Source organism: Chrysemys picta, chromosome 4 (genome assembly GCF_011386835.1).
Source record: "Chrysemys picta bellii isolate R12L10 chromosome 4, ASM1138683v2, whole genome shotgun sequence".
NCBI lineage: Eukaryota > Metazoa > Chordata > Testudines > Emydidae > Chrysemys > Chrysemys picta.
The window spans coordinates 47,944,570-47,968,974 of record NC_088794.1 but is presented as its reverse complement, the minus strand read 5'-3'; the positions used below and the strand labels follow the sequence as shown (position 1 = coordinate 47,968,974).

At 38.8% G+C, this 24,405-nt stretch overlaps 1 protein-coding gene across 9 annotated transcripts in view; it reads left to right on the top strand.

Moving 5' to 3' along the window:
• The first annotated feature begins 3,710 nt into the window (after window positions 1–3,710).
• Window positions 3,711–24,405, top strand: part of SBF2 (SET binding factor 2) — a 570,707-nt gene continuing 550,012 nt past the window's right edge. For 4 of the 9 annotated variants that reach the window (XM_065592217.1, XM_065592214.1, XM_065592213.1 and 1 more), the window contains exon 1: window positions 3,715–3,960. In XM_065592217.1, coding sequence (XP_065448289.1) covers window positions 3,906–3,960 — 55 coding nt within the window. In that variant the 5' untranslated portion in view covers window positions 3,715–3,905. Of the gene's footprint in view, window positions 3,961–24,405 lie in introns of all 9 variants that reach the window. The other 5 variants (XR_010600515.1, XM_065592218.1, XM_065592221.1 and 2 more) reach the window with 3 other exon arrangements.

The following is a 24,405-nucleotide window of genomic DNA, read 5'->3' as shown; positions in this document are numbered from 1 at the left end:
AGGGAGATAGTGAGGATTAGTTAGTGTTTGTACAGCACTTTGAATAGGCAAAGTGCTAAGTATTATTGCTGCCATGAGAGTTTCTCTAAAATCTCTGTGCATCAGTGGGAAAATAGATCCATATGACTTATGCAAGAAAATATTTCCTTAAAATCAGTGAGAGATTTTCTTGTGCAAGGAGTATGGAATTTGGCCCTTAAGTATGGACTGATATTAATTTAATGACATTTATATGCAATTTACTTTGTCACACTACATATTATAGTGAATCTGAAGTTGGACTAAATATATGAATGTAAGCATTCTACAATATGTAGTGTGTAAAATCTCAGCCAAAGTCAAACTGCCGAACTCTTGCTTTTAGTTTTATTGCTTTTCAGTTAATCTGGGCCAACATATTCTAAAGTGATTAGTGATATTAGGTGCCTTGATTTTTGGATGCCCAACAAGAGATGCCTTAATGGCATCTGATTTTCAGAAAGTGGTGAGAATCCAAAAATTGAGGCACCCAAAAATCCCTGGACACTTTTGAAAATCTAGGCTCTGGGACTTGTCCATAGTCATCACTTTGAATGTTCCATCTACAAGATAAGTTCACTCAATGTTCTGAGAGCTCTTTTTAATTTCCAGGCAGAACAGGACGAGTTCCTCTCCCTCTCTGGGAGGAAATATGATCTCATTGTTGAGGCATTGGACAGGGATTCAGTAAATTTAGTTTCAATTCTCCACTGTAACACAGACTTCCTCTGTGACCTCAAGCAAGAGTCTCTCTCTCTCTCTCTCTCTGCCCCTGTCCTCATTTGTAAGATGGGGATACAGGGATGTACAGAGGATAACTCCATAAATATTTAGGAGATGGTCAGATACTATGATGATGGTGACCAGATGGTACTCAAATAGGTAGTTTAGTTAAGAAGTGAATTAAAGTTAAGAAGTGCTTTTTCTTTTGCTTGACTGTTTTTAAGGTGTGCCACCCTGTGCTGTGATCCCATTAGATTTTACAAGCTAATCAAGATTTAGCTATGTCTGTTTGGATGGAAGAGGCAGGAAAGGTGAGGTACTGTTGGTAGCAGTGCTGGTGAGACACTAGTATATTTTTTTCTCCTAATTGCATACTGAATTAATATCCCAGCAAAATCCTATGTAACATTGTCCTGCTAGAGATGCTCTCTCAAATGAAGTGCAAAAGTAGAGGGTCTGAGATTTGTTTTGATAAAATAATTCCATGGTACTTTTTGTAAAAGTAGAGATGTTAATCCTAAACTCCTGGTCAAATTCCAAATTAGGTAATTACATTCTGCCTATATGAACTCCTCCTGCAGTTTCAATTGTACAGAATATTATTCAGTCCCTGTTGTAAACTGCTCTGTACTCTTGCTGGGCACGGTCAAACAGTTGCTGTGTTTCACCCTAGTGTTGACTCTATTGATCTCACCTCACAGAGGTGCGGTGTGGCTTAATTAACAAATGCATAGCTTTTTGTTATTTCAGCAATGCTTTTCATCCAAAGATCTCAAAGTAGTAAAATTATACTATTTTAAAGACTTTTTACCCCTACATTTTCAAAGCAGCTCTTTAGATTTCAGTAATTAAAATCTATGAGAACCATGTTGCCAAAAACCTGCATGCTGCTTTAAAAATGTATCCTTTAAACTTATTCTAGCTACTCTACTGCTCAGGGGGAACCAAACTAATCTAATCAGAACCCCTACAGCTCTTCTTTTTCTCTAAGCGAATATGCAATATTTTAGATTAATCTTATGCTCTTGTCTTTTTTACTGAAGCTTACACTGCATTTTATTAAGCCTAAATCTTGCTACCTGATAATACTGTATGGGAACGTTGATTACATTAAGGGATTTGGGGAGCGGCTGCCCTCTACTGGAAAGTAACAAGCAAAAGGATTTTAATGATCCATATAATTTGTGGTCCACCCCATCTATACTAGGAAAGTGTTGCTTCTAATTACACCTCTTCTGAATTTAGAGTGTAGTTATTCAGTATCTGAGATATGGACAATAATATTCCTATACAAAACATGTTTATTACTGTATTCCATATCCTAACTTATGATGAGAAATAAATCCATCTGTAACCTAGCATTAGAACTAAACACTGATTCATAACACTTACTGCTGCAGTTCTTACTATTGTGCTGTACAATATGTCTGGGATATAAATGGTGGTTTTTTATCTTATTATACTATTTTTGGCATACACTCAACCAGTTAATAGAGCAATGTCTTGTCAGACACAGTACATATCACTGATCAGCATAATCTTTGCAGTGGCTGTTAGGCCAATTAGGCTTTGGCATAAGAGCAAAAGGTGTCAGTCCTATTTACACACTATAAATAGCAACCTGCAATCTTCCACTTAACTGTAAATGCGCTCTGCAGGATCTTGAAGAATAGCATTTTGCTAGGATATCACACAAATGGGTAAGTAGAAGACCAACAATATTAAATAAAAGAGATACTGCAAGTCTGCACTTGAGTCACAACAATCGTCTTCCAGATGAGGATTTTAAAGTGACACCAGACTGTGATTTTCCCCCTCCTTGGCTGCCAGTGCCAAAGATGTAGTCCACATGGAGCCTAAATGTGGGAAGCAAAGTTGGAAAACCTGTTAATAAATATGTATGGAAAAAGATATCCAGGCACATCCAGATTTCAACTAATATGGTTACCATATCTCATCACAGTATTTTAATAGCAATTTGGGCCAGAGGCAGCCTGCCTCTCTCTCTCTCTCTCTCTCTCTCTCTTTCTCACACCTTCTGCCCCAGATTTTCCTGCTGACATTATTGTCAGAGACAACTCAGTGCAAGCATAATAAGAGTGATAGAGTTACTACAAATAATTAAGGGACTTGGTGAATGCTGTGCCATGATAACTGCACTCCGTTTAGGAAAGCCTGCTTCCCTCTGCACCGTAGCATGTTCCTAACAGCCAAAAGAAAAAGTAAACAGGAAACTTCCTGGAAATTCCTGGCCACTGAAATTCCATTCTTAAGAACGAACTGAGGGAGGTTATTTTAGATACCCTGATCGTTCATATTAAGGCATTTATTTTGCATGCACTGAACTATAAATGCATCAGCAAAATATTATACAAAACAAGAGGATGATGTGCTTTACTGCAAATTTTGCAACAGAAAAGGTCCCATGTTTAGGCGCTTAATGAAGTCAGGAAAGATATTTTAGAAAGACCTTAGTTACCGGCTGTTTTTTGTTTTTGGGTGGTTTTCATGCGTTAAACTCAAAGTGCGTTAATAAACTATAAATAAAAGGAATGACCGATGTACATCTTGCTGCAACCTTTACAAGAGAAAATGATCTTTGGGTGGGTATTTTAGAGAAATACATTTTTTGTTGTTGCATGCACTAAAATGCATGGGTAAACTACCTTGCTGCAACCTTTGTAATAGGGAGGACTCAAATTCAAGCGCAGAATGAGAACAGGCATGTTTATTTTGGGAGAGATCTTTACATATTTCTTTGTTTGCCCATGCGGTGTGCATTCGCGAAATGCAAATAAAGCAGGAGGACGCTATACCCCTCCGCTGCCTCTACACCTAAAAGGGAGCCCGTCCCGAATTCAATCGCGTGCTGGGCAAGGCTAGCCTGCGCGAGGCGGACAATAGCCCAACAGCATCCCCTCGCGCCGCCGCTCCGCGTGCTATTTGTAAACCCCGCAGCCCACGCCCAGCCCCGGCGGGGTCACAGCACAGCCGCCGAGGGGGCGCGCAGGCGCAGAGTGCGCTTGGGTGTCCAACATGGCTGAGGTGCTGCTGTTGCTGCTTCTCTTGCTGGAGCAGAGGGCAGGATGCTGAGTTCCCCAGCAGCCAGCAGCAGCCTCAGTAGTGGCAGGGGCGGTGGGGGCTGAGGCAGGCTCTTCTCAGCCATGGCTAGGTTGGCTGACTATTTCATTGTGGTGGGCTATGACCATGAGAAGACAGGTAGGTGTGGCTGTTTGTAATGCTGCTGTGTGGTGTCTGGCCGCCCTCCCCCAGCCCCGTGGTGTCACGCAGGCCCCCACAAGGAGGAGGTGGAGGCTGTGTGGCCGTTGTGTGCCAGAGGCTGCTGCGGGGAGCGGGGAGCCCTTCTCCTCAGGACTGGAGGGGTTGGCAGGGGGGATGGGGTAACTGCCTCTCCCCAGGTTGAGCAGGTTGGTGGGGGAGTCAGGGGGTTGCTTTCACGAAGGGGACTAGTTTAGCAGGGGGTTAATTTCCTCCCCAGGACGGTGGATAGGTTGGAAGGGGATTCCCTTCCTGCGATGAAGGCGGGCAGGTTTGCTTCAGGACCTTCCCAGAGCACGGGCATGTGTGGAGTGGCTTTCAAAATCTGCCAATGAAAATAGAAACACGCTAGTAAAGCCCCCCTTGTCCCTCCCAGCACTAAAGCTCCTGTCACATCCTGAGCGAGTTATGAATGATGCAGGGGGCGGGGGTTGGGGTGGTCATTTTCAGCAGAAGAGGTGACATTCTGATCCTGCCACTTATTGGTAATTTCACTTGGATGCAGGCTGTTGTGCTTTCCAGGAGCCATTTTGATCATTTGAAGGAGTGCAATTGTGAAAAAAGAATGAGAGATTTTAAATGCCTCATAATTTACATCATAAAAATTATTCATTGTAAGAGCCTTTAAAGGTTAGCTTAACAAGAATCCCCAGGTGGGGACTCTTGTTTGTTATTTTGTGAGGTGTTTTCTCTATAAGGAATAATATTTTTTGTTATTCCTTTCTCCTACCTCTTTGTGTATGTAGTTTTTCAAAATATTTTGTTTAGCAGAATAGTAAATTTAATGCTAAAAGAAAGATTAAGTAGGCTCTTCCTGGAAACCAGTTGGGGTTATTGTCCTTTTGTTTGGAGACAATTGTTAATCACCGCCTCACTGAGATGCCATTGATGATTTAATATAGGTAGCAATATGGCATTTTGTAGGTTCTGTAAGGTTGCCTGTGTTATGGAATTGATACAGCAAAAATGTTTTTGCTCCTCTGCTCAGATGAGAGGGGGAGACATTATTTATGTTCGGTGTGCAACCTTAGAGACAAAGAAAAATTGAAATATTTGTTTTTCTTTAATATTTGTTAATGATGACATGACATCACTTGATTATGGATATTGCTGAAGAAACTTTCAACCCTCATACTGCTGTATTTTAATTTTCAGTTGAGTTGTTGACTGGTACAAATACACACAGACTTGCTTTTCATTGGATATTTTAGGGTGAGCGTTTAATCAGCTATTGTCATTAAGCAGGATTTTAAATAATTAAATGCTTTTTATAAATGCCTGAGGCTACATGTAACAAACCATATTTAAATCTTGTACTTGAATCTATATTCATGGACTCTCTGAAGGTAATGGTTACTCCATAGCTTCCTTTATGTATTGTCAAAATATACATAATAAAGGGATAGTTTGCCATCTTTCTTTTTCTTTAACAGAAAAATAAAATCTATTAAATCTAAGTATTGTATTTAGAAGGTTTGCATGGCTTGGATAAAAATCTGTCCATAAAAGATTTGGTGTCCCTTCTAGAATTCACACATCATTTTGTCTTATGTATTGCAACATGTACAGGTCTGTCACATCTTACGCGCAATTAACATGCACAATTTCAACTTTACGTGGTCGGCAAAAACAAAAAAAACAAAAAAAAAAGAGGAAAAATAACAATTTTAATACTATACCTTCAGTGTGGACGATTTCGCCCGCCATTGAACTCAGTGTAATTTTGGCTATACGTGGTTTTCGCTTTACGCTCTAACCGCGGAACGGAACCCCCGCATAAGATGAGACAGACCTGCATTGTCTTTTCTAATTCCAATGGTGAAATTATAGGACTTGTGAAGCACTGTGAAGTGGAAGTAGAGTGTAAGAAGCCAAGGGCCATTAAGGGGAAGATACAAATATGTAGATTGCTTTTTTAAGAGCGTGCAGTCAGCTTTGACATCTTCACTATATGAAGTAAATTGACAGATCAGAATTGGACAAATGTCTGTATTTGAAAGACCCTGATCCTGCAAACACTTAAGCACATGCATAACTTCATGCACATCTCATTGACTACTCCCTTGTGTAAAGTTATACACATGCATAAAAGCTTCCAGGACAGGGACCCTAATTTGAAGAGTCCGTGTCCTGAAATAGTTAGTTTAGACCTGACAGAGAAATCAGAAGTTATTATTGAATGGGTTTTTCTGCTGTTTTAACACCTACTGTTCAAAATCTTTGAGAGAAAACAACATTCTCTGGAAGACTAGGCACGCACTGTATTCCAAATTCCTTCACCCCCACGTGCAATTCCATAATATGCAGAGTACTGACCTTTTTTTCTTTTGTGACATTCCAAAGTTCTTTTGGTGTATTTATTCCATTTCCTTCTATATTAAATAGATGGGCCCAAAAATATTTCTGTAAGATAAACTTATAATTATTCTTGATGGTTTTAAATAAATCTTTGTGTATAGACATTTTCTCTTCACTTTCTCTTTTTAAAAGGCACTTGTTTTGGTATATTAGAATGTTTTAACTTTTAACTGAAGTGAAAAATGTTTGTATTTAAGTTTAAATGCAAAAAACCTGTTACACCAACTTTTCTAAAAGATTTCAAATAGACTCAGTATAAAATTTTAAAATCTAGAAATATATATCATATAGTTTAAGAAACTATTTCTAGAGTTCCTATTGGTAGAAAATACTCTCAACATCAGTCTTACAACTCCTGATCCAACAGGTGTTTTTTAATTGCATCTGAAAAAGAGAGAAAGATACCGTTTATTATAGTCTTATTTTTTACGTGGCCCTCATCAGTTTAGTGTCCGAGTGCCTCATAGACACTAACAAATTTATCCTCACTGCACTCTGATGAGGTGGGGAAGGATTATCCCTAATCTACAGATGAAGAACTCAGGCAAGGAGAGATGAATGGATTTACTCACAGTTGAGAATTCAACCCAGATTTCCTCAGTCACAGTGCGGTGTCCTAATGACAAGACCATCTTTCTTATTACAAAGGCAAATCTATTTCACCTGGCACTTTATCCATAGCAAACATGTGCTGACAATTTTCCCACATAGTTGATTATTTATACTTGGATGTTTCAAAATTGTAACATTTAGCAATTTACTGGTGCATTGGTTCGAACTTCCTAATTGAGTTTCATTGTAATCCCAAAATAAGAAGGAATGTAGAGTTTAAAATTAGTGCAGCCTCTATAATGTTTTCTTCACTTTTTAAAAATATTTAAACTTATTATGAAGTAATTTTTATGATGGTGAAAAGGTGCTGTATTGACAATCCTGTTGATTTAATCCTATGTTTATTCATGAAATAGGTGTACAGCTGTGGCATTATAAGCTTCCCTATGCCACTCTGTTAGTGTGCAGCTTTGTCTTGGAGCTACCATCAGTGTGTCAGTCACACACAATTGGTGGATTAAGCAAACTCCTTTGATTAGATTTTTCAGTCTTTGTTAGTTTGAAGTATGGCAGACATTCACTGACACAAATTGGCAGGTTGTATCTAATCCTGCATCAGTTTTACAAATACATTGCAAGTATTGAAGTATTTGGGTCCTGATCCTGCATTTGACTGTCTGTAGGTGCACTGTTACACAGATTTCTGCTGAAGTCAATGGGACAGTGTACCTGTGCATGATCATATGGAATTGGGGTGGTGGCTTTTATTGGGAGAGGGTGTCTGTACAACTGCGTATTACCCTGTTGTTTATGGTTTGTGATATTGAGCTATAAAATCTAGTAACCTTAAAAACTAACAGAATTATTTGTTGTAGGCATTGCAATCTCATGCAACTTTTCTGATAATAAGTATGTGACTTCTTTTGTGCGCACATTTACTAACTGTTGAATGTTTCAAGAAGGAAAATTATTCTTGTGGACTTGCCCCATGATGCATATAACAGTCAATATACATACATGTGAGCGATGCATGCACAGTTGAATCACAGTTCTGCAATTGTATTCACACACATAGACCCTTGCACCATGATCAAGCCCTACTTATCTTGGATGTACTCTGTGTGGATATAAGAGCCCACATATGCAGATTGGAGTCTTAATTGCAATGGAATTGAGCTTGTGCTCTCAACACTTCTTTTGAAGTCACTAATAATTTTGGGTGTGAAGGGATGCAGCAGCCCTTGTTGGAAGTGAAATAAGCAAGCATTTAATTTGACAAAAATGAAGGAGTCGGATTTAATACATGTAGCTCTATAATTGTTAGTTACTGCTTTCACTTTTATTCTGAACTAACAATTATAGAGCTACACATGTTAACTCTGAGTCCTTCACTTTTGTCACATTAAATGCTTGCTTACTTCAGTTTCCACTGCTATATCCCTTACACACCCAGAATTATCAGTGACTTCAAAAGAAGTTTTAGGTGCACAAGGAATGCAAGCTCAGGTCCATTGTAACTAGGACTTCCATCTATGTATATGGGCTCTTCCTGGGATGGAGAAAATTTTTGTTATCCAGCCCGTTAGTATAATGGAGAGTTGCTGCAGAAATGGCCCAAAGGGCACATATTGAGATTTCTTTGCAAAGAATGTAGCAGTTTGAAAATGTAGGCTCCATGAATCAAAAAACACCACTTCATGTGCATTCTGACTTTTTTTTTTTCCATGGGTTTTGAAGTGTGTTTGATGTGCTTTACAACAAGAATTCCCATATAATGTGTTTGCATAATGGAATGTTGATGGGATTTAGGGAAGTGCACAGATGTTTGCAAAGATCACACAAGGGCATGAGAAAACATGCTACTTTTTGTTTTTTTGTTTTTTTGCTGGTATAAGCCCTAATCACGAATTCATCGTTGGAATTTACATATGGCCTTATTCAAAAAGGTATGTGAGAGAGACAATATTGTATTGCTTTCCCAAAACAGAAACAAAATGGTAGTGGCAAAGAAAGAAACTAAATATTGGGCATGTTTAATCTGCCCATACACTCACCATGGCTTTTCTTTAATTAAAACACTGGAAAAAGAACTTGCGTGTAATTGAGATGCAATAATGTATACAACAAAGTAAACTCTAAAAACTGCCAAAACAGAGAGAATCTGTTATTTTTTGTAAATATTTTTTTCTAAAACTAAACAACAATTAGTCTGCATTACTCTTGCTCCTGGTATTCAGTGGTTCTATGTATAACAAAGGGAATAAGGCTTGAGTACTTAATTTTTATTGACTATTACAATGATTAATAAATTCTAATGTGACAAGTGATCATACTATAACTGCTTGTACCTTCACTTACAAAATTATCTAATCTTGTTTATTTTAAAGAAATCACTTTCTCTTACCTAGCTTTACATCTTGTTATCTAGCTTCACAATCTAAGAGAGCGTGCAGTGAAGTGGGCAGAAGAAATTCATAAGATGTGGTATTTTTGTTTTGATTCAGTTAACTTTTCTGTGATCAGAGTTTGCTTATAAACAGAAGGATGATATTGTGTCCTATTCAGTTAAAACAAAACAAACTCCAGATAGAATCAGAATGATATTTTAAAGAAAAGAAGAGATACTGAAGTAGGAGTGTAGGAAATCAGGTTGTTACTTGACTCCCCTATTTGTGCCACAGCTGCATGAGGGATAGTTGCAGTCTAGTCCTAAAAGTACAATATACCTAAAACCAAGAAACCAACAAAACAGAATTAAAAAAAAAAAAAGCCCTATCCTTTTTGTGGCAAAGGAGCATTAGTGCTTCATCAAAGCACAAAATCTGCTCTGAGCTAAATCAGAATGCAGCTACTCAATATTGTGCATTGGATAAGACCACCGGCGGCTCCAGGCACCACCGCTCCAAGCGGGTGGCGGCCTACCGGTCCTTGTGAGTGCGGCCGTCGGGCTCCCTTCGGCGGCATGCCTGCGGGAGGTCCACGGATTCGGCGGCAATTCGGCAGCGGGTACGCCAAAGCCACAGGACCAGCGGACCTCCCGCAGGCATGCCGCCAAATCCGCGGGATCAGGGACCTCCCGCAGGAATGCCGCCGAAGGCAGTCTGCCTGCCGTGCTTGGGGTGGCAAAAAAGCTAGAGACGCCCCTGGATAAGACATTAGTAATCACACATGATTGACATCAGTCACTTGGTGTATAGGAAAAATGAAGTTGTAACAGAAGGTTGTCACATGAGTAGTGTAATCTTCATTAAAATATAATCCACTGTTACGTAGAGCATTAAGGCAAAGCAGAAATATGTTTGTAATGTTCTTTTCCATTGACATTCTCTAGTCTCTGAAAACTAAGATTCAAAGATTTGCTACCAATATAAGCATATTTATTTATTTAAGCTGCTCATTGTAATTGAAAGTGGTTACTCTGAATCACTGATTCATAATTTAAGAAAATACTGCAACTCTGAAGGTGAAGTTATACCTTCTTGTTCTGATACTTTCTTCAAAACTTGGATTTTGAACTTTGTCCACTGGATCGCCCTTTCATAGTGATAATAGGAAGAAAAGAGTATTCTTTTAATAGAGAAACATTTCATACAGCTATTTCAGTTTAAATTTTAATGTCCAGAAGGCACACATGCTTATTGTGCACGCATGTCCAGAAACTAGTTTAACTTGTCCTGGCATTGTTTAGTAAGGAAAGATAATCAACATTTTATATCTTCAGGGATGTTGTAAGACTAAATTGCAACAGAGAAATAATTGCTCTCTTTTATTCCGTGGCAGTCTTGAATTAACATACTGCAGTTTTATATCTAACTGAAGGATGTTTCTGCTTGACATGGTATATTCTTCTCTTCTTGGCCAGCACGTTACATTGTGCAAGTTTGAACCCCGCTAAAGCCCTGGGCTTCTATAACTGCAAACATATTGTGCAGTAGGAAACAATGGTGACTTGCATTTTTAACTCCTGCAATATAACAAACATAGTAGCCTTATCATATAACACTAGGGAAGATAATTATACTGCTCTGGTACTTCATTGACATGAATTTAAAATACCAGTATGATAGCAACTCACTCCCAATAGCTGCAGCTCATAAAGTGGGGAACTCAAATTGTGGCATAATTTTCGAACAGGAAACAGTAGGTGCAGTGTTCAGCTTTGAAAAATATTGCTAAAATCTGTACCATATAAACTGATAGATTGTGGGAAAAACTTGCTGATGATCTCCTTCTACTCCATCTTTGCAGAGTAATGCAAGGTTTGCAAGTTGTTGGTGCTAATCTAACAATGACCACTGTGATGAATGACTAGATTAATGTGATTGTACTGAAGGTGTTTGAATTCTGTTGTTTTGGGATAATTTGTCAATTTGTGTACTACTTGCTTTTTATTTTTTTTTAAAGAATAAATTGCACCTATAGTATTAACATCCTATTCTGAAGTCACGAACAATCTCTTTAGTGTTAATTGAGATTTAACTGCTAAATCCCTGCATACTGGGCAGAGAATATGACTGTTATTTATCTGTGTCAGTAACTTGGGGATACAATGATTTTATTTGGCTTTTTAAATTGCTTCTAAGTTAATTTTACTAATTTTGTTCCTGCAATTTCAGTATGGTCAAACAATGGAACCAACTCATACAATAACCTATAATATTGTTTAGAATATAATTTTCTTGGGAACATAGCAAATAAAGCATGAAAATACAAAATGTCTATTAAAATAGACAAAGGTACCAAATGCTTAATGCCGTAGACAAAACCAAGAATTGGCCAGGATCAGTGAACCTTAAGTGCCCTTTTTGCATATTTGGGTGTTGATGGAAATGCTAACATGTAAAAATTAAAGATCATCATAATCACAGGTATTAAGAAGATTCTACAAAACTATTTGGGACACTTGATAACCTTTATGAATAATTATATACACAACAATTACGTTAAGAATATTATTATGGTTGGAAAGTAAAGCACTCACGTTAGGAAATGCTAGAACTAAAGTTGCCTGTGCAACCTTAATGAGGCCCCCCCTGTGCAGATGCATTAAGATAGTCCTGTAATTAATGACTATGTACTCTTTTTTTTTTTTTTTTTTTTAATACAGGACTCCTGTCTCATTCAGTACTCCCAGTGGACAATGCTTAATTAATGAGCCGCTATCAATATTTTGTTTTATTCTCATTGTGCAATGTGTGGCCCCATGCTTATTTTCTGCACACTGTTCTTACCCTGCTCTGAAAACGGAATGATTAATTTCCTAGTTGGGTTTTCTATGGCATTCATCACTATAATATCTGAGTGCTTTGTAAACATTAGTAATTTCCCCCCCAAGACCTCTGTGAGGAGGAGGGATATTATAATCCCCATTTTACAGATGGGGAGCTGAGGCACAAAGAGATTAAGATCAAAAGTGTCTACTAATTTTGTGTGCCCAATTTGAGATAGGTGGGATCTGATTTTATTTTGTGAGAGCATTTAGAAATATATAGAACTCTGTAGATTCAGACACATCTCCCATTGACTTCAGTTGCAGTTGAGAGTTCTTGGCACTTCTGCAGATCATTCCTCAGGGTCTCAAGATGGGCTCCAGAAAACAAGGAACACGAAGTTAGTGACCACTTGTGAAAATTTTGGTTTCATTGTCTTCATTAGCATCACATAGGAACTCTGAGGGAGAGGAGGGATAGAATTCATTTCCTCCAGGGCAGCATTCAACTGCTTTAACCATGAGACTATCCTTTATCTTCCTGTAGGCCCCTACCTCCTTCATCATGATAAATCCCAGAGCAGATCCATTCTGTGCACTGAATGAATCAAGGACCCAGTGGAAAATATAGTGAATAATCATATAATTAAACATTATATCATAATGCATATACCAAAGAGGCCGAATTACGGTTCCACTGACAATCTTAGTTCTGGCATTTCCCAACTTCAGTGCTTGACTTTGCAATCTTCATAATCTTTTAATTATTTCCTACCTTTTTAAAAAAGCAAATTGAAATAAATTCCATCATGTGGGATCATACTGACATCCACATAGGTCATCAGCAGGGTTGGAACCTTTAGATCCACTCTTCAGACCTCGCCACTTGAGCTAATGAAGTAACTGATGGCAGTTGTAGCTTGTCATCTTCTACGGGGGCCGGCAGAGGGGGATGAGACATGCATTTTGCCAGTGGGTTTCACAGATATTTGCTGACAGCAGAGGAATGGTGAGACTCGGGACCCTTGGGGTCCATTGCATCCCTTATTTCTGGAGGAACGTGTTCTCTAGTGGGCAGGATCCTCTTCACATTTTCCCCTAAGCCTGATGCCTTCTGTTCCATCCTCTCCAACCTATCCCGTCTTTTCTCTGCTCCTGGCTCCTTGTCCCAGTCCCATTCTCCTTGTCTACCCAGTCCTAATTTCCACTTCTCAGGCTTCTTACCCAAGTCCTAGTCTCTCCATCTATCCAAGTCTCCAGTCTACTACTTTCCCTCACCCCAAGTCTGGCTTTTGTCCCCTTTGCTTTCAAATCAGAGCACATCCTCCAAGCCATCTGGGTGCCAGTGGGGTATGTGTGTGTCCTTGAGACAGGCTCTCAGTTCCAGTGCCTGGTCCCATCTCAGCCCGGGCAGCAGTTATGGGGAAAATCTTCTGAGGTCTTGTTCATTTACTTGGTGAGGATAGAGCATGCACAGTCCCCTCATATAAGAGCTGTGAGGGGATGGAGCATGTTCTGTGGGAATGGTATGTGTAGGGATTAGATGGTGTGAAACCCCAATGTGGTCAGTGAGGATGGAACCTTTGGAGATTTTAGCTATTAAAATTGAAGAAGTTTCTATTGAGCGTATGCGAACTGCAAATTTTCCCTCCAAAGGCTTATAACTTAGCCAAATTTGGGTGGATTTTCAAATTTGGGTGGATTTTGGATGGCAAATGGTACATCACTGGCACAAAGGTTACCTCCCCCTACGCCCCATCTACATTTCAATCTCTTCCCCAAAGTATGGGGATGCTAGAGCACTTAAAACAAAAGATCACTAGAATATTTTTAATATGTAGAAGACCATGTCTTTTTCCCTGGCCTCGTTCTCGGAAATGGCTGACCCATTATGGCTGAAATTAATAATAAATAAATAAAAAAAGCCCCTGGCAGGTACCCAGCATAGAAAACTTCAGTCAAAATGGTTAAAGTTTGGCAAAGTTATAAGCAACTGAAAACAGTGTTTATAAGAGGCAGTGTTCAAAAAAAGCATTGATTCCTTCTTAGTTTATTATAATATGATCTTTGTTTAGATAAAGTCTAAATTAACTAATATGTAATATATTTTATCTTTGCACTTTTTAATGTTGTGATGAAATTGACCTATACAGTTATCTTTGGTTTATGGTGTTCAGTTTTGTACAGTACAAGGAAATTTAAATACTTAATTCTTCCAGATTACCAGTTTTTATTAGGGGAAAAAATAGTGGGGAGTAAGTTTCAGTTCTTGGCAGCTTTTGAAAGAGTTTGAGTGCTCTCAGGGCCAGATTCTCAGCTAATGTAAACAGGCATAATTCTCTCAACTATAAAGTATTAACTATTAACTGACAGGACACAAAACAAGGCTGTCAGTGATCTCTGTTAAAAAGCACACATTTGTAAATGCCACCATTTTTTAAAACTTAAACTATTCATTTAATCTGAATTCCTACTTATTGTGTAATTCTGTGACACTATTGCATGAACTAGCTCTACTGTGTTTTTTTGTTTTAAATTTAAAAATCAGTCCCTGTGTGCTAGCGTTTCTTGAGAAAACAGCATAGACAAAATAATAATAATAAAAAAATCCTTCAAAGCCAGCAGCATCCTACTTGACTTACCCCCACACGTCAAAAATGCAAATAAACCTTCTTAAGAAATTCTCATGTTGTTACCCTGCAGAGCAGTTCCTAGTTCATAATCCCATCATGCGACTGTCCCAGTACAAGTGTACATGTGAGCTTCAGTATAAAGATAGAGACTCTACATTATTACTAGACTACTAACAGCCAACAGTTAGTTTAAACAGTTAGTTTAACACAATGAATTACTGACTTTTTTTTTACTAGAGGTGGAGAAAGAATTTCAAACTCATAGCCTGCCTAACTAGTGAAAGCAAGTCGGGAGGGCCCTGGGTCCAACATTTGTGAAGACTGACAACCCAACATCCTACCCTTCTTATAGACACTGACAATCTGACTAGTTACCAGCCTCTCTTCAGTCTTCCTTTTTTGAAAGTTGATTTAAAAGGTTGTTGCATAGCAACTCTCACAACCTCTAGTCCAAGGGTAGGCAACCTATGGCACACGTGCTGAAGGCGGCACGCAAGCTGATTGTCAGTGGCACTCACAGTGCCCGGGTCCTGGCCACTGGTCCAGGGGACTCTGCATTTTAATTTAATTTTAAATGAAGCTTCTTAAAAATTTTAAAAACCTTATTTACTTTAACTAAACTATTGTTGTATGTATATATTATAGACAGAGACCTTCTAAAAATGTTAAAATGTATTACTGGCATGTGAACCTTAAATTAGAGTGAATAAATGAAGACTTGGCACACCACTTCTGAAAGGTTGCCAACCTCTGCTCTAGTCCTTCAGATCTCTTTGGCACAGAAACCACACTTGATGCATTGATCTCCTCCAGGAGTAGACAGTGAGCTGATATTTATTAGCTCTGTTAGCAACTTCTGATACAGTTGATCACAAGATGGTGTTGAATCTGCCTATGGCTAGTAAGAGTGGATGGTACTAGGAAAGAATGGAGCATTTCAAGAGTAGTCAGGAGGACCCCAACATCCTACTGGGGAAATTGCTTACTGACCCCGAAGATGGTTTTGTGTGGTGCCGAAGATGGGTACCCACTTGGTGGGTAATGAGATTTTTTTTTTTGGGGTGGAGGGTGGGGTGGGGTGGAGGGGTTGTGTGTGACACCTATCATCCATAATATGCATGGTTGCTGGAGAGCTTCTGCATAGAATTTAACCTATAAAGCCTGGGATCTGCCTGTTGGGATTTGCCTGTCTGACTGACTGCCATTCTTCCTATGCAGCACTGCTGCAGCTGCAGTCAACTGAGGCATTTGAGCTGGAGTTTCCTCAGTAGAAGAGAGAAGCTGCTGGCAGAGCATTCTCTGTGAAGGTCCTTTGAATGTGAGATTCATTCCCCCGGGTCTAGAATAGCCTGAACTTGCTGATCTTTAGGGTATTCTGCAAGACTTCTGGGGAACATTAGGTTTCAGACAGAATGGGAGTATTTTGTCTTTTTAAGGTGCAGCTCGATCCCTCTTATTCTCTTTGTGGCACATAATCTAGTCTCTTGTGTGTCTCATTTACTTCGGTCTCATTTCAGTTGTTAGGTTTAGTGTGTGGGTTCTGGGTGGTGTTGATGGCCTGTGGTATACAGGCGGTCAGACTAGATGATCTAGTGGTCCTTCCTGGCCTTAAACTCTATAAGGTATACCTACCTTTGATCTGGAAGGTGTGATTCCTGGCTTGTGTAGATGTACCCGCATTAGCTGCCTAAAAATAGCAGTGTGTTTGCGGCAGCATGGGTGGTCACTTGGATTAGCTGACGTGAGTACAACCCATCTGACCTCTGGGCCTGTACTCAGGCAGCTAGCCCAAGTTGCCATCCATGTTGATGCAGATGCGCTGCTATTTTTAAATGCTAGCTCAAGCAGAGAGAGTGCAGATACATCTACACAACCAGGAATCACACCTCTCCAATCAACTGTAGATGTACCTCAGAGAGTTTAAGGCCAGAAGGGACAGACTAGTTTTTATAAAGGGGGAAGCTGATTAGGTTGTGTGTGTCTCTCATAAGATCCGTCATAGTAGGGGTCCCAGAGCCTGGAATGGATGCATTTTAATGCATTTATAGATTGAAATAAAATATTTGTGTGTGTAGAGAGAGAAAAAACTATGCCTTTGAGGTAGTAGGGCAACAGAGTTTGTAGTTCCAATATGTTCAAAACTTCCCATTGGGTCTAAAACATGACAGAAGCCCTACAGAACCATTATTTTTCAGTCATTAGGTATACTAGAACTATATTGATATGTTTTCTTATTGTAGACACTATTATTGCAGAGGTAAGCCTCAGTGTTATGTAGCTATAATGTGTTTTATTACAGTTCAGAGTGTCAGCCAAAAGAAGAGTCATGTGTTTTCCAATACTGTAGAATTGAAAAAGAAAACAAAATCACGTGGAACCATGTATTAGCTATTCTGAATTCAGCACTCTTTACAAAATGGTGTTTCCTGTTTGACTGTAATCTAGGTAAATAATGATACTGTTGCTGAGTAAACAATGTTGATTAAAGTTATGATACTTTAAAAAAAAACCTGATATTTTGTTGCGATGTTGATAAATACACTGTGTTTTTGTGAGGCTAGAACACATTAATTATACAACATTAATTTTTCTATAGGTAATTTTTAATATATATTCATCTTCTCCTTTGTTTTTGGAGCTTGTACCCCATAGTAGCTATCTATGATAGGCAATATGGTCACTGCAGAGTTTTCATTGAATTAGTAGTATTGTGTATGAATGTGTATTTTTCACCAAAGAACAGAATTACACCTTTTCAGATTTTAATGTTTTTTTGAGATAATGATGTGGCCAAATCAAAAACTTGCTAATTGCTACAGGAGCAATATTTTTCTAACAGTAGAGGAGTAAAATCCTTTACTGAGAAGGAATCCAGAAATGAACAATAATAGTTGAATAAGAAATAGAATTATGACAGACAGAAAGCAGGGCTGGGAGAAAACTTTTATAAACTAAATTTCCATTTACATTCATGTTCAGTTGAAGCAAAAACAAAACAGGATTTTTAAATGTAATTTACTACCATGTCTTTTTTTTGTCTGTTAGGATTTTAAAACTATATTTCTTGTTGTTTCTCTTCAGCATCTGTCATCCTCTTTTTTAATATTGACATCTCTGGTTATTTATGATTGTTAGTTACAAAAATGGAGAGGAATGATTATTGATTTGTATTACAGTAATGCCTAAAAGTCCTGGAGAAGATTGGACTTGGGGAGTGCGGGGAGAGGCGATTTTGCTAGGCCCTGTACAAATCTATAATTAGACTCTCTCTACCCGAAGAACTTATAATGGCTTGTGGCTAAAGGAGAGGGCTGGAAATCAGGACATCTGTATTCTAGTTCCATCTCTGCTGCAGATTTTGTGTTCCTTTGGTCAAGTCATCTAATATTGCCGTGACTTTGCCATCCTGATTTTATATATGAAGAAGCTATATATATATATACGTGTGTGTGTGTGTGTGTGTGTGTGTGTGTGTATATATATATATATATATATACATACACAGGATGATTGTGAGGAGGAGTCAGAGGGTGGACTATTTCCCAGGGAATGCCTTACTGCTAAATGATGAACTAGAAATTGGCTGAGCCCACAAGGGTTAACTCTCACACTCTACAAGGCAGCAGGAATGGAGGGAGGGGAGACAACATCGTGGACAGGGACAGAGACACACACCGTGTGTGTGAGAGAGAGATGCACATTTCCCCTTTAAGTACACTGCCTTGTTAATTAGATCAGCTTGCTGAGACCGCAGCTGTCCCGAGCCCTGCTGTGTGTGTGTGTCCCCTACTCTATGGAGGATGGGGTAAGCGGTGTGCAGGAGCGGGGGGGGACGGACGACACCCTGACAGCCCCCCTCTTCCTTCCCCTTCCCCCCGCACAGCAAGCAGGAGTCTCGGGGAACAGGTCCAAGGCAGAGGGCAGGAGCAGCACATGGCAGTGGGGGAGGGATGGCTGCAATTGCTAACCTGCTGAGCAGCTGGTCCACCCTGGTTCCAAACCCCCACCAGCTAGTTGCAACAGGCTGCTCTTCCTGCAAGCAGTGGACAAAGCAGGCGGCTGCCAAACGACGTTAGAAGGGAGCATTGCACAACTTTAAACGAGCATGTTCCCTAATTGATCAGCAATGTAACAATGAAACGATGTTAACCAGGATGACTTTAAGTGAGGAGTTACTGTACTTGAACAAAAAGTCAGAAACAGACTTCAAAGAGAAACAGCAGAACTAAAATTCATTTGCAAATTTAACACCATTAATTTGGGCTTGAATAGGGACTGGGAGTGGCTGGCTCATTACAAAAGCAGCTTTGCCTCTCCTGGAATTGACACCTCCTCATCTATTATTGGGAATGGACTACATCCACCCTGATCGAATTGGCCTTGTCAACACTGGTTCTCCACTTGTGAGGTAACTCCCTTCTCTTCATGTGTCATTATATAATGCCTACATCGGTAATTTTCACTCCATGCATCTGAAGAAATGAGGTTTTTTACCCATGAAAGCTATGCCCAAATAAATATGTTAGTCTTTGCCACCGGACACATTAAGGATCTTCAGAGAAAAATCCTCATACTTATTTATATATGATTTTTTACCATCCATCAGAACCATTATATACTTTTCCTATGAAACTACATAAACACCATTCTTAGATTTCTTTTTAAGCCAACCCCTCTGCCCCCGGCCTCCAAAAAACCAACTAACCACATAAAAACACTTAATTGGAAAGAGCTAAGGTTGAAAGTGTGTGTCATTGTCACCCTCCTCCCTCAAAGTATACTTTTTTTAAATTTATTTTTTGTTTAACTTCAAAAATCTCCAACTGTTAAGTCTAGCAGTGAACAGTTAAGGGGCACAGCATATTCCTGCTCTTGCATAATCCCTAATTACTTATTGTCACCATGCGCAAGATGCACTACCTGCTCAAAATTAACTTTGCTCCCTAAAATTTGCAAAAGAGATATGCAAAAATCAAAATAAAAATTATAGGCTATTACTGGAAATAAAATTTTATAACTTCCCTAATTACTTTGGACTTACTGTATATTTTTTGCAAATATTAGAGCTATTGGACTGTAGTGACCTTGATGGCTTATAATCTTAGACCCTCATCTTGCAAAGACTTACACAGATGCAGCTATATCATTATGTTGAAATCAAAGGGACCATTCACAGGTGCAGAGTTAAGTCTTAGTGTAAGCCTGCAGAAATGGGCCTTCAGACTCAATATCCACTGTCCTCTCTTGAGGGCTAGGAAAGCTACAGCTCAAGTTTCAGCATATTGTGGTGGTACTGTCTCATCCCAAATCTTGGACCATCCAATGCAAATGATGAATTTTCATGCATGATATTCCTAATGTTTTCTTTTTTATTTTATTTTTTTAAAGTGGGAGAAAATATGTGAAGGCTGTCTTCTTGTATCATAAAAGAGATATGAAGGGCATAAACCCAATACATTTTTGCTCTGCACTGCACCTTTCACCATGTCTTTTGAAGCCTTACTTTTTAATCTATAGACCTTGTTCTTGATGGGATTTTCTGTATGAGATCTGAGGAGGGAATTTTATAAATAATTCAGAAACTTGCATTTGGGATATGTGGCTAATGACCCCACCTAGAGATGAATTTTATTTCTCTGTCAGTCTGCATCTATGCCTCATTAACAGTTTTCCAAGACAGGAGTTTGAAAGAGGCAGTTAAAGCAACTATTCACCCCTAAGTTCTTTGTTACCATATTCAAAGCTCTTCACAAGTGTGACTTGTGGGACTGAAGGGCTTAAAAAAGGTTGAGAAACTATTTATATTATTTCACTCAATCTTTTGGTTAAGGGAAATGCAACTACATTTTTGTAGTAAGATTGTTGAGGTGGAGCAAATTTATTTACACTAAATACCTCTCTTTTAGTGCCAGATCAGTTTGCCTTTGGTCTGTCCCCCTTAGTACCCCTTGTCCCCCTTAGTACCGCTCAAAATAACAAAAGCCTAGAAGCATTTGGTACAAGGAGTTGACTGTTGGACAAAACATAAATGCAAAAAAATAAAAATAAAAAAAATCACTGTATGAAAAGTTTAAAAATTTTCTTTGATTAAAGTAATCTTCAGTGAAAAATTAGTGAGGATAACAAGTTTAAGATCAAAGTAGAGAGAAACAACTTGTGCATGAAATTGTCCCACTTTCTGTTGGACCTCCTGAAAGCTATGTTGGCTCTATTTCTTTTGAATATACTATACCAAGTTTCATATAGCATTTTCCGTTAAAATTGTTTCTCAAATTGATCTAGAGTTAAATTGGCACCGGCTGGCACTGCAGCAATCTTTGTAGTTCCATTAATTTAAGTGGATCTGTTGTAACTTTAAAGCAACTGAGGGTCAGTTTCACAGTGTTAACAAAAGGAGCGAGAAATTAAAATATAAGGCAAGGGAGAAAATAAGTTTTTTTGGATGCGATTTGGAAAGAGATGAAAATCTGGATTCATTGTCATGTTGCTCCTGTTTTTTACACCAGAGTAACTTTATTGAACCCCATTGAAGAGCAGAGTGCAGAGTTAAATTTTGTGAAACTCCCAAAAGAATGGATCTCAGCCCAAATTAGGAACCACCAGAGAGAGGGGGGGGGGGGGGAGATTTGATGCAAAGTGATTGAAAAGGATGTGCTTAATATATTAAAGTTACAATAAGGAGCTCATCTTCTAGCTACAGTACATGAGGCATATATGCTTGTGGGATGATACTTCAAAGCTACTATGCATATCAGGGGTAGGTGTGTGTGTGTGTGTGTGTGTGTGTGTGTATATATATAGGTACTCTAATGTATATTTCTGCGGATGTGTATTAGTCTTTGAAGTGTGTCCTCCTACTCTGTAATAGAAGTGACCAGCTAGATTTTTATGTATTAATATGACTTGTTCAGCAAAAGGGTAAACAGTTTTTATTGAATACATATGGGCTGTAAGAAATATTCAGACTTAGTGGAAAATTCTTTGTTATACTATTGTGTTGTTTTGCTGTTCTTTGAATCTGTGTAGTCAGTCCAGACAAAATATTTGTCCTAGCAAGACGTGAATCATTCTTTGTAAAATTTATTTATCATCTCTCTATATCCTGAAAATATTTTGTATGTGTATAAGAAATAGTGAGTACCCAACATAGGTTTACTGTTAATGTACGTTTTTACAGCTGTTCTGTAAAAATCAGATTTCTGTAAGATCAAAATATTATTGAAATGTTTTATCTTACTGGTACTACAGGAAGTACACAGGGTGGGAAACTCCCAGGTGGCCCTCAGCTCTTCATTAGACGTGGGCTACCAATGGCATGTTTATAACCATTCTATCCAGCTGTTTAATTCTGGGAAAACAGAGGAAAATTTTGTTCTTTCATTGTGCACACTCTGTTGATTCTGGAATTGTAAAGAAAAAATATTTAGTGTTATCCTTCATTATATCAGCATCTGTCATCAGACAGGAAAAAGCTGACCCAGTCATAATACTTGTAAAGTGAGGTTAAAGATTAAGTGAATCAAGTACTGGATAGTACTTACTAGGTCTCAGTCTTGGATTTAAAGGTATGGGTTTTTTATTGAGGGGGAGGGGGCCTGGCACCAAGTGTGCACCATCCGATAAGTGAATGAAGCGGCTGCTACTAAGGAGAGAGGGAAATTGATGACCTCATACTGACCTACTTTATGAAGAGTGTAGTGACTGCTTCTTAGCATTCCTGTATGGTAAATATCTAAAAGGATTAAGATTGCAAGTATTTAACTTGAGTATTTCATCAAAAAGCTTGATAGCATGTTTCCACAGTGAGAGGATATAGCTTTTATGTTTGTGTGACTCTGTGTATCTCACCATGAGCTTGAACAAAGCCATATTTCAATTCCTGTCACTAGAAGTTCTGATTCAAGAAATGTTTACAGTCCTTAATACATCATAGAGGTGGCATTTTAAAATGGATGGGGAGGGAGCAAGAGGAAGAGTAGGCAGAGAGTAGTTAGCTGTTGCTGCAACAAGAAAGGATGCTCCTTCCCGGAGGTGCGGGGAGAGGAGGGCTGAGGGACTCCGAGAGAACATAGGCAATACCTAGGAAGAAAATTAAAGTGTAGTGAGATGAAATCCTTCATGGATGGGGGGTGTTGCCACAGAGGGCTGGAAGATGGAGAAAGGGTTTTGCAGAGGCTATGAAAGAAGATGTGGTGGCACTAAGATTTTTCAGAATGTATGATGCGAATTGACATGGATGAATAAATAAGTGATTTAGCAGAGCAAAGGTAGAAGTAGTGGGAGAAAGAGGTTGTGCTGCAAAGATTTCATGCAGATTTTCAGACTGGAATAATGTAGGGGTACCAAAAGAGGGCTCTGTAGATGGGGATGACTTCATGTTTACCGACCTGGTTCTGTAAAGATTGGAATTGAGAGAGGAGATGGATGAGCAAGAGATGTGGCTGAGGAGTTTCCTATTGTCAAGTGGGAAGATGATTGTTCTGGTGATGTGGAATTAAAGGAAGTAATGAATGGAGCCAGATGATGTTTGACTATTTCTGGTGCCTGCAGTTCACAAGAAGTCTATTGAAAGCTTTAAATGAGCTGGTGTGATTTTTGTATTGCAAACTGCTTTTATGTCCTATAGAAACATTAACTTTTAACACAGTTGTCAGACATTGTTCAGAAGTAACTATGATTCTTGGGAGGTTATAGAGTGAGTGGGGCCAGTATAAAGTAACATTAAGATATGTTGATGCTTAGCTGAACTGGAAAATTGGACCTCTCAAGCAAATTTTGATTTTAGTATGCACTTTATTTGACTTCAGGAAATAATACTGCAAAATAATTTTTTTACAAAAGAATTATGTAAATTTTGGTACCTGCCTTTGTCATTGTCTCAGTCTATCACCTAAACAGGATATGTTTTTTAAGTCTTACAATAGTCAGGTAGGTATGATATATATTTTGCTTGAATATAAAACAGTATAGAAACAACCAAGTTAACATATGCTACGAAGTACTTTCACTGGTATCAAAACATTAGGTATTTGTCCTTTAAACTAGTCTAAGGTGCTGTTAACTGGTATGATGAAGCAACTGAGAATGAGGTCCAAATCAGACTTTGGGTCTGAGAAGGATCCTTCCGCATATTTAGCTAATCTATCCAAGATAATTTCTGGAACATGGACTTTGTGCAGTGTTAGCACTAACAATGAGGAGTCCTTGTGGCACCTTAGAGACTAACAAATTTATTTGGGCATAAGCTTTCGTGGGCTAGAACCCACTTCATCAGATGCATGGAGTGGAAAAAACAGTAGCAGATATATATACACAGTACATGAAAAGATGGGAGTTGCCTTACCAAGGGGTGTGTTGGGAGGGTCAGTGCTAATGAGACAACTCAATTAACAGTAGGATACCAAGGGAGGAAAAATCACTTTTGTAGTGGTAATGAGAGTGGCCCACTTCAAACAGTTGACAAGAAGGTGTGAGTAACACTAGGGGGAAATGAGTATGGGGAAATTAGTTTTTGTAATGCCCATCCACTCCCAGTCTTTATTCAGGGTAATTTGATGGTGTCCAGTTTGCACTGTGTGTGAGAAGAAATGAAGAACTTTTAATAACTGACAAAATGCTGGCCGGGCTCCATAC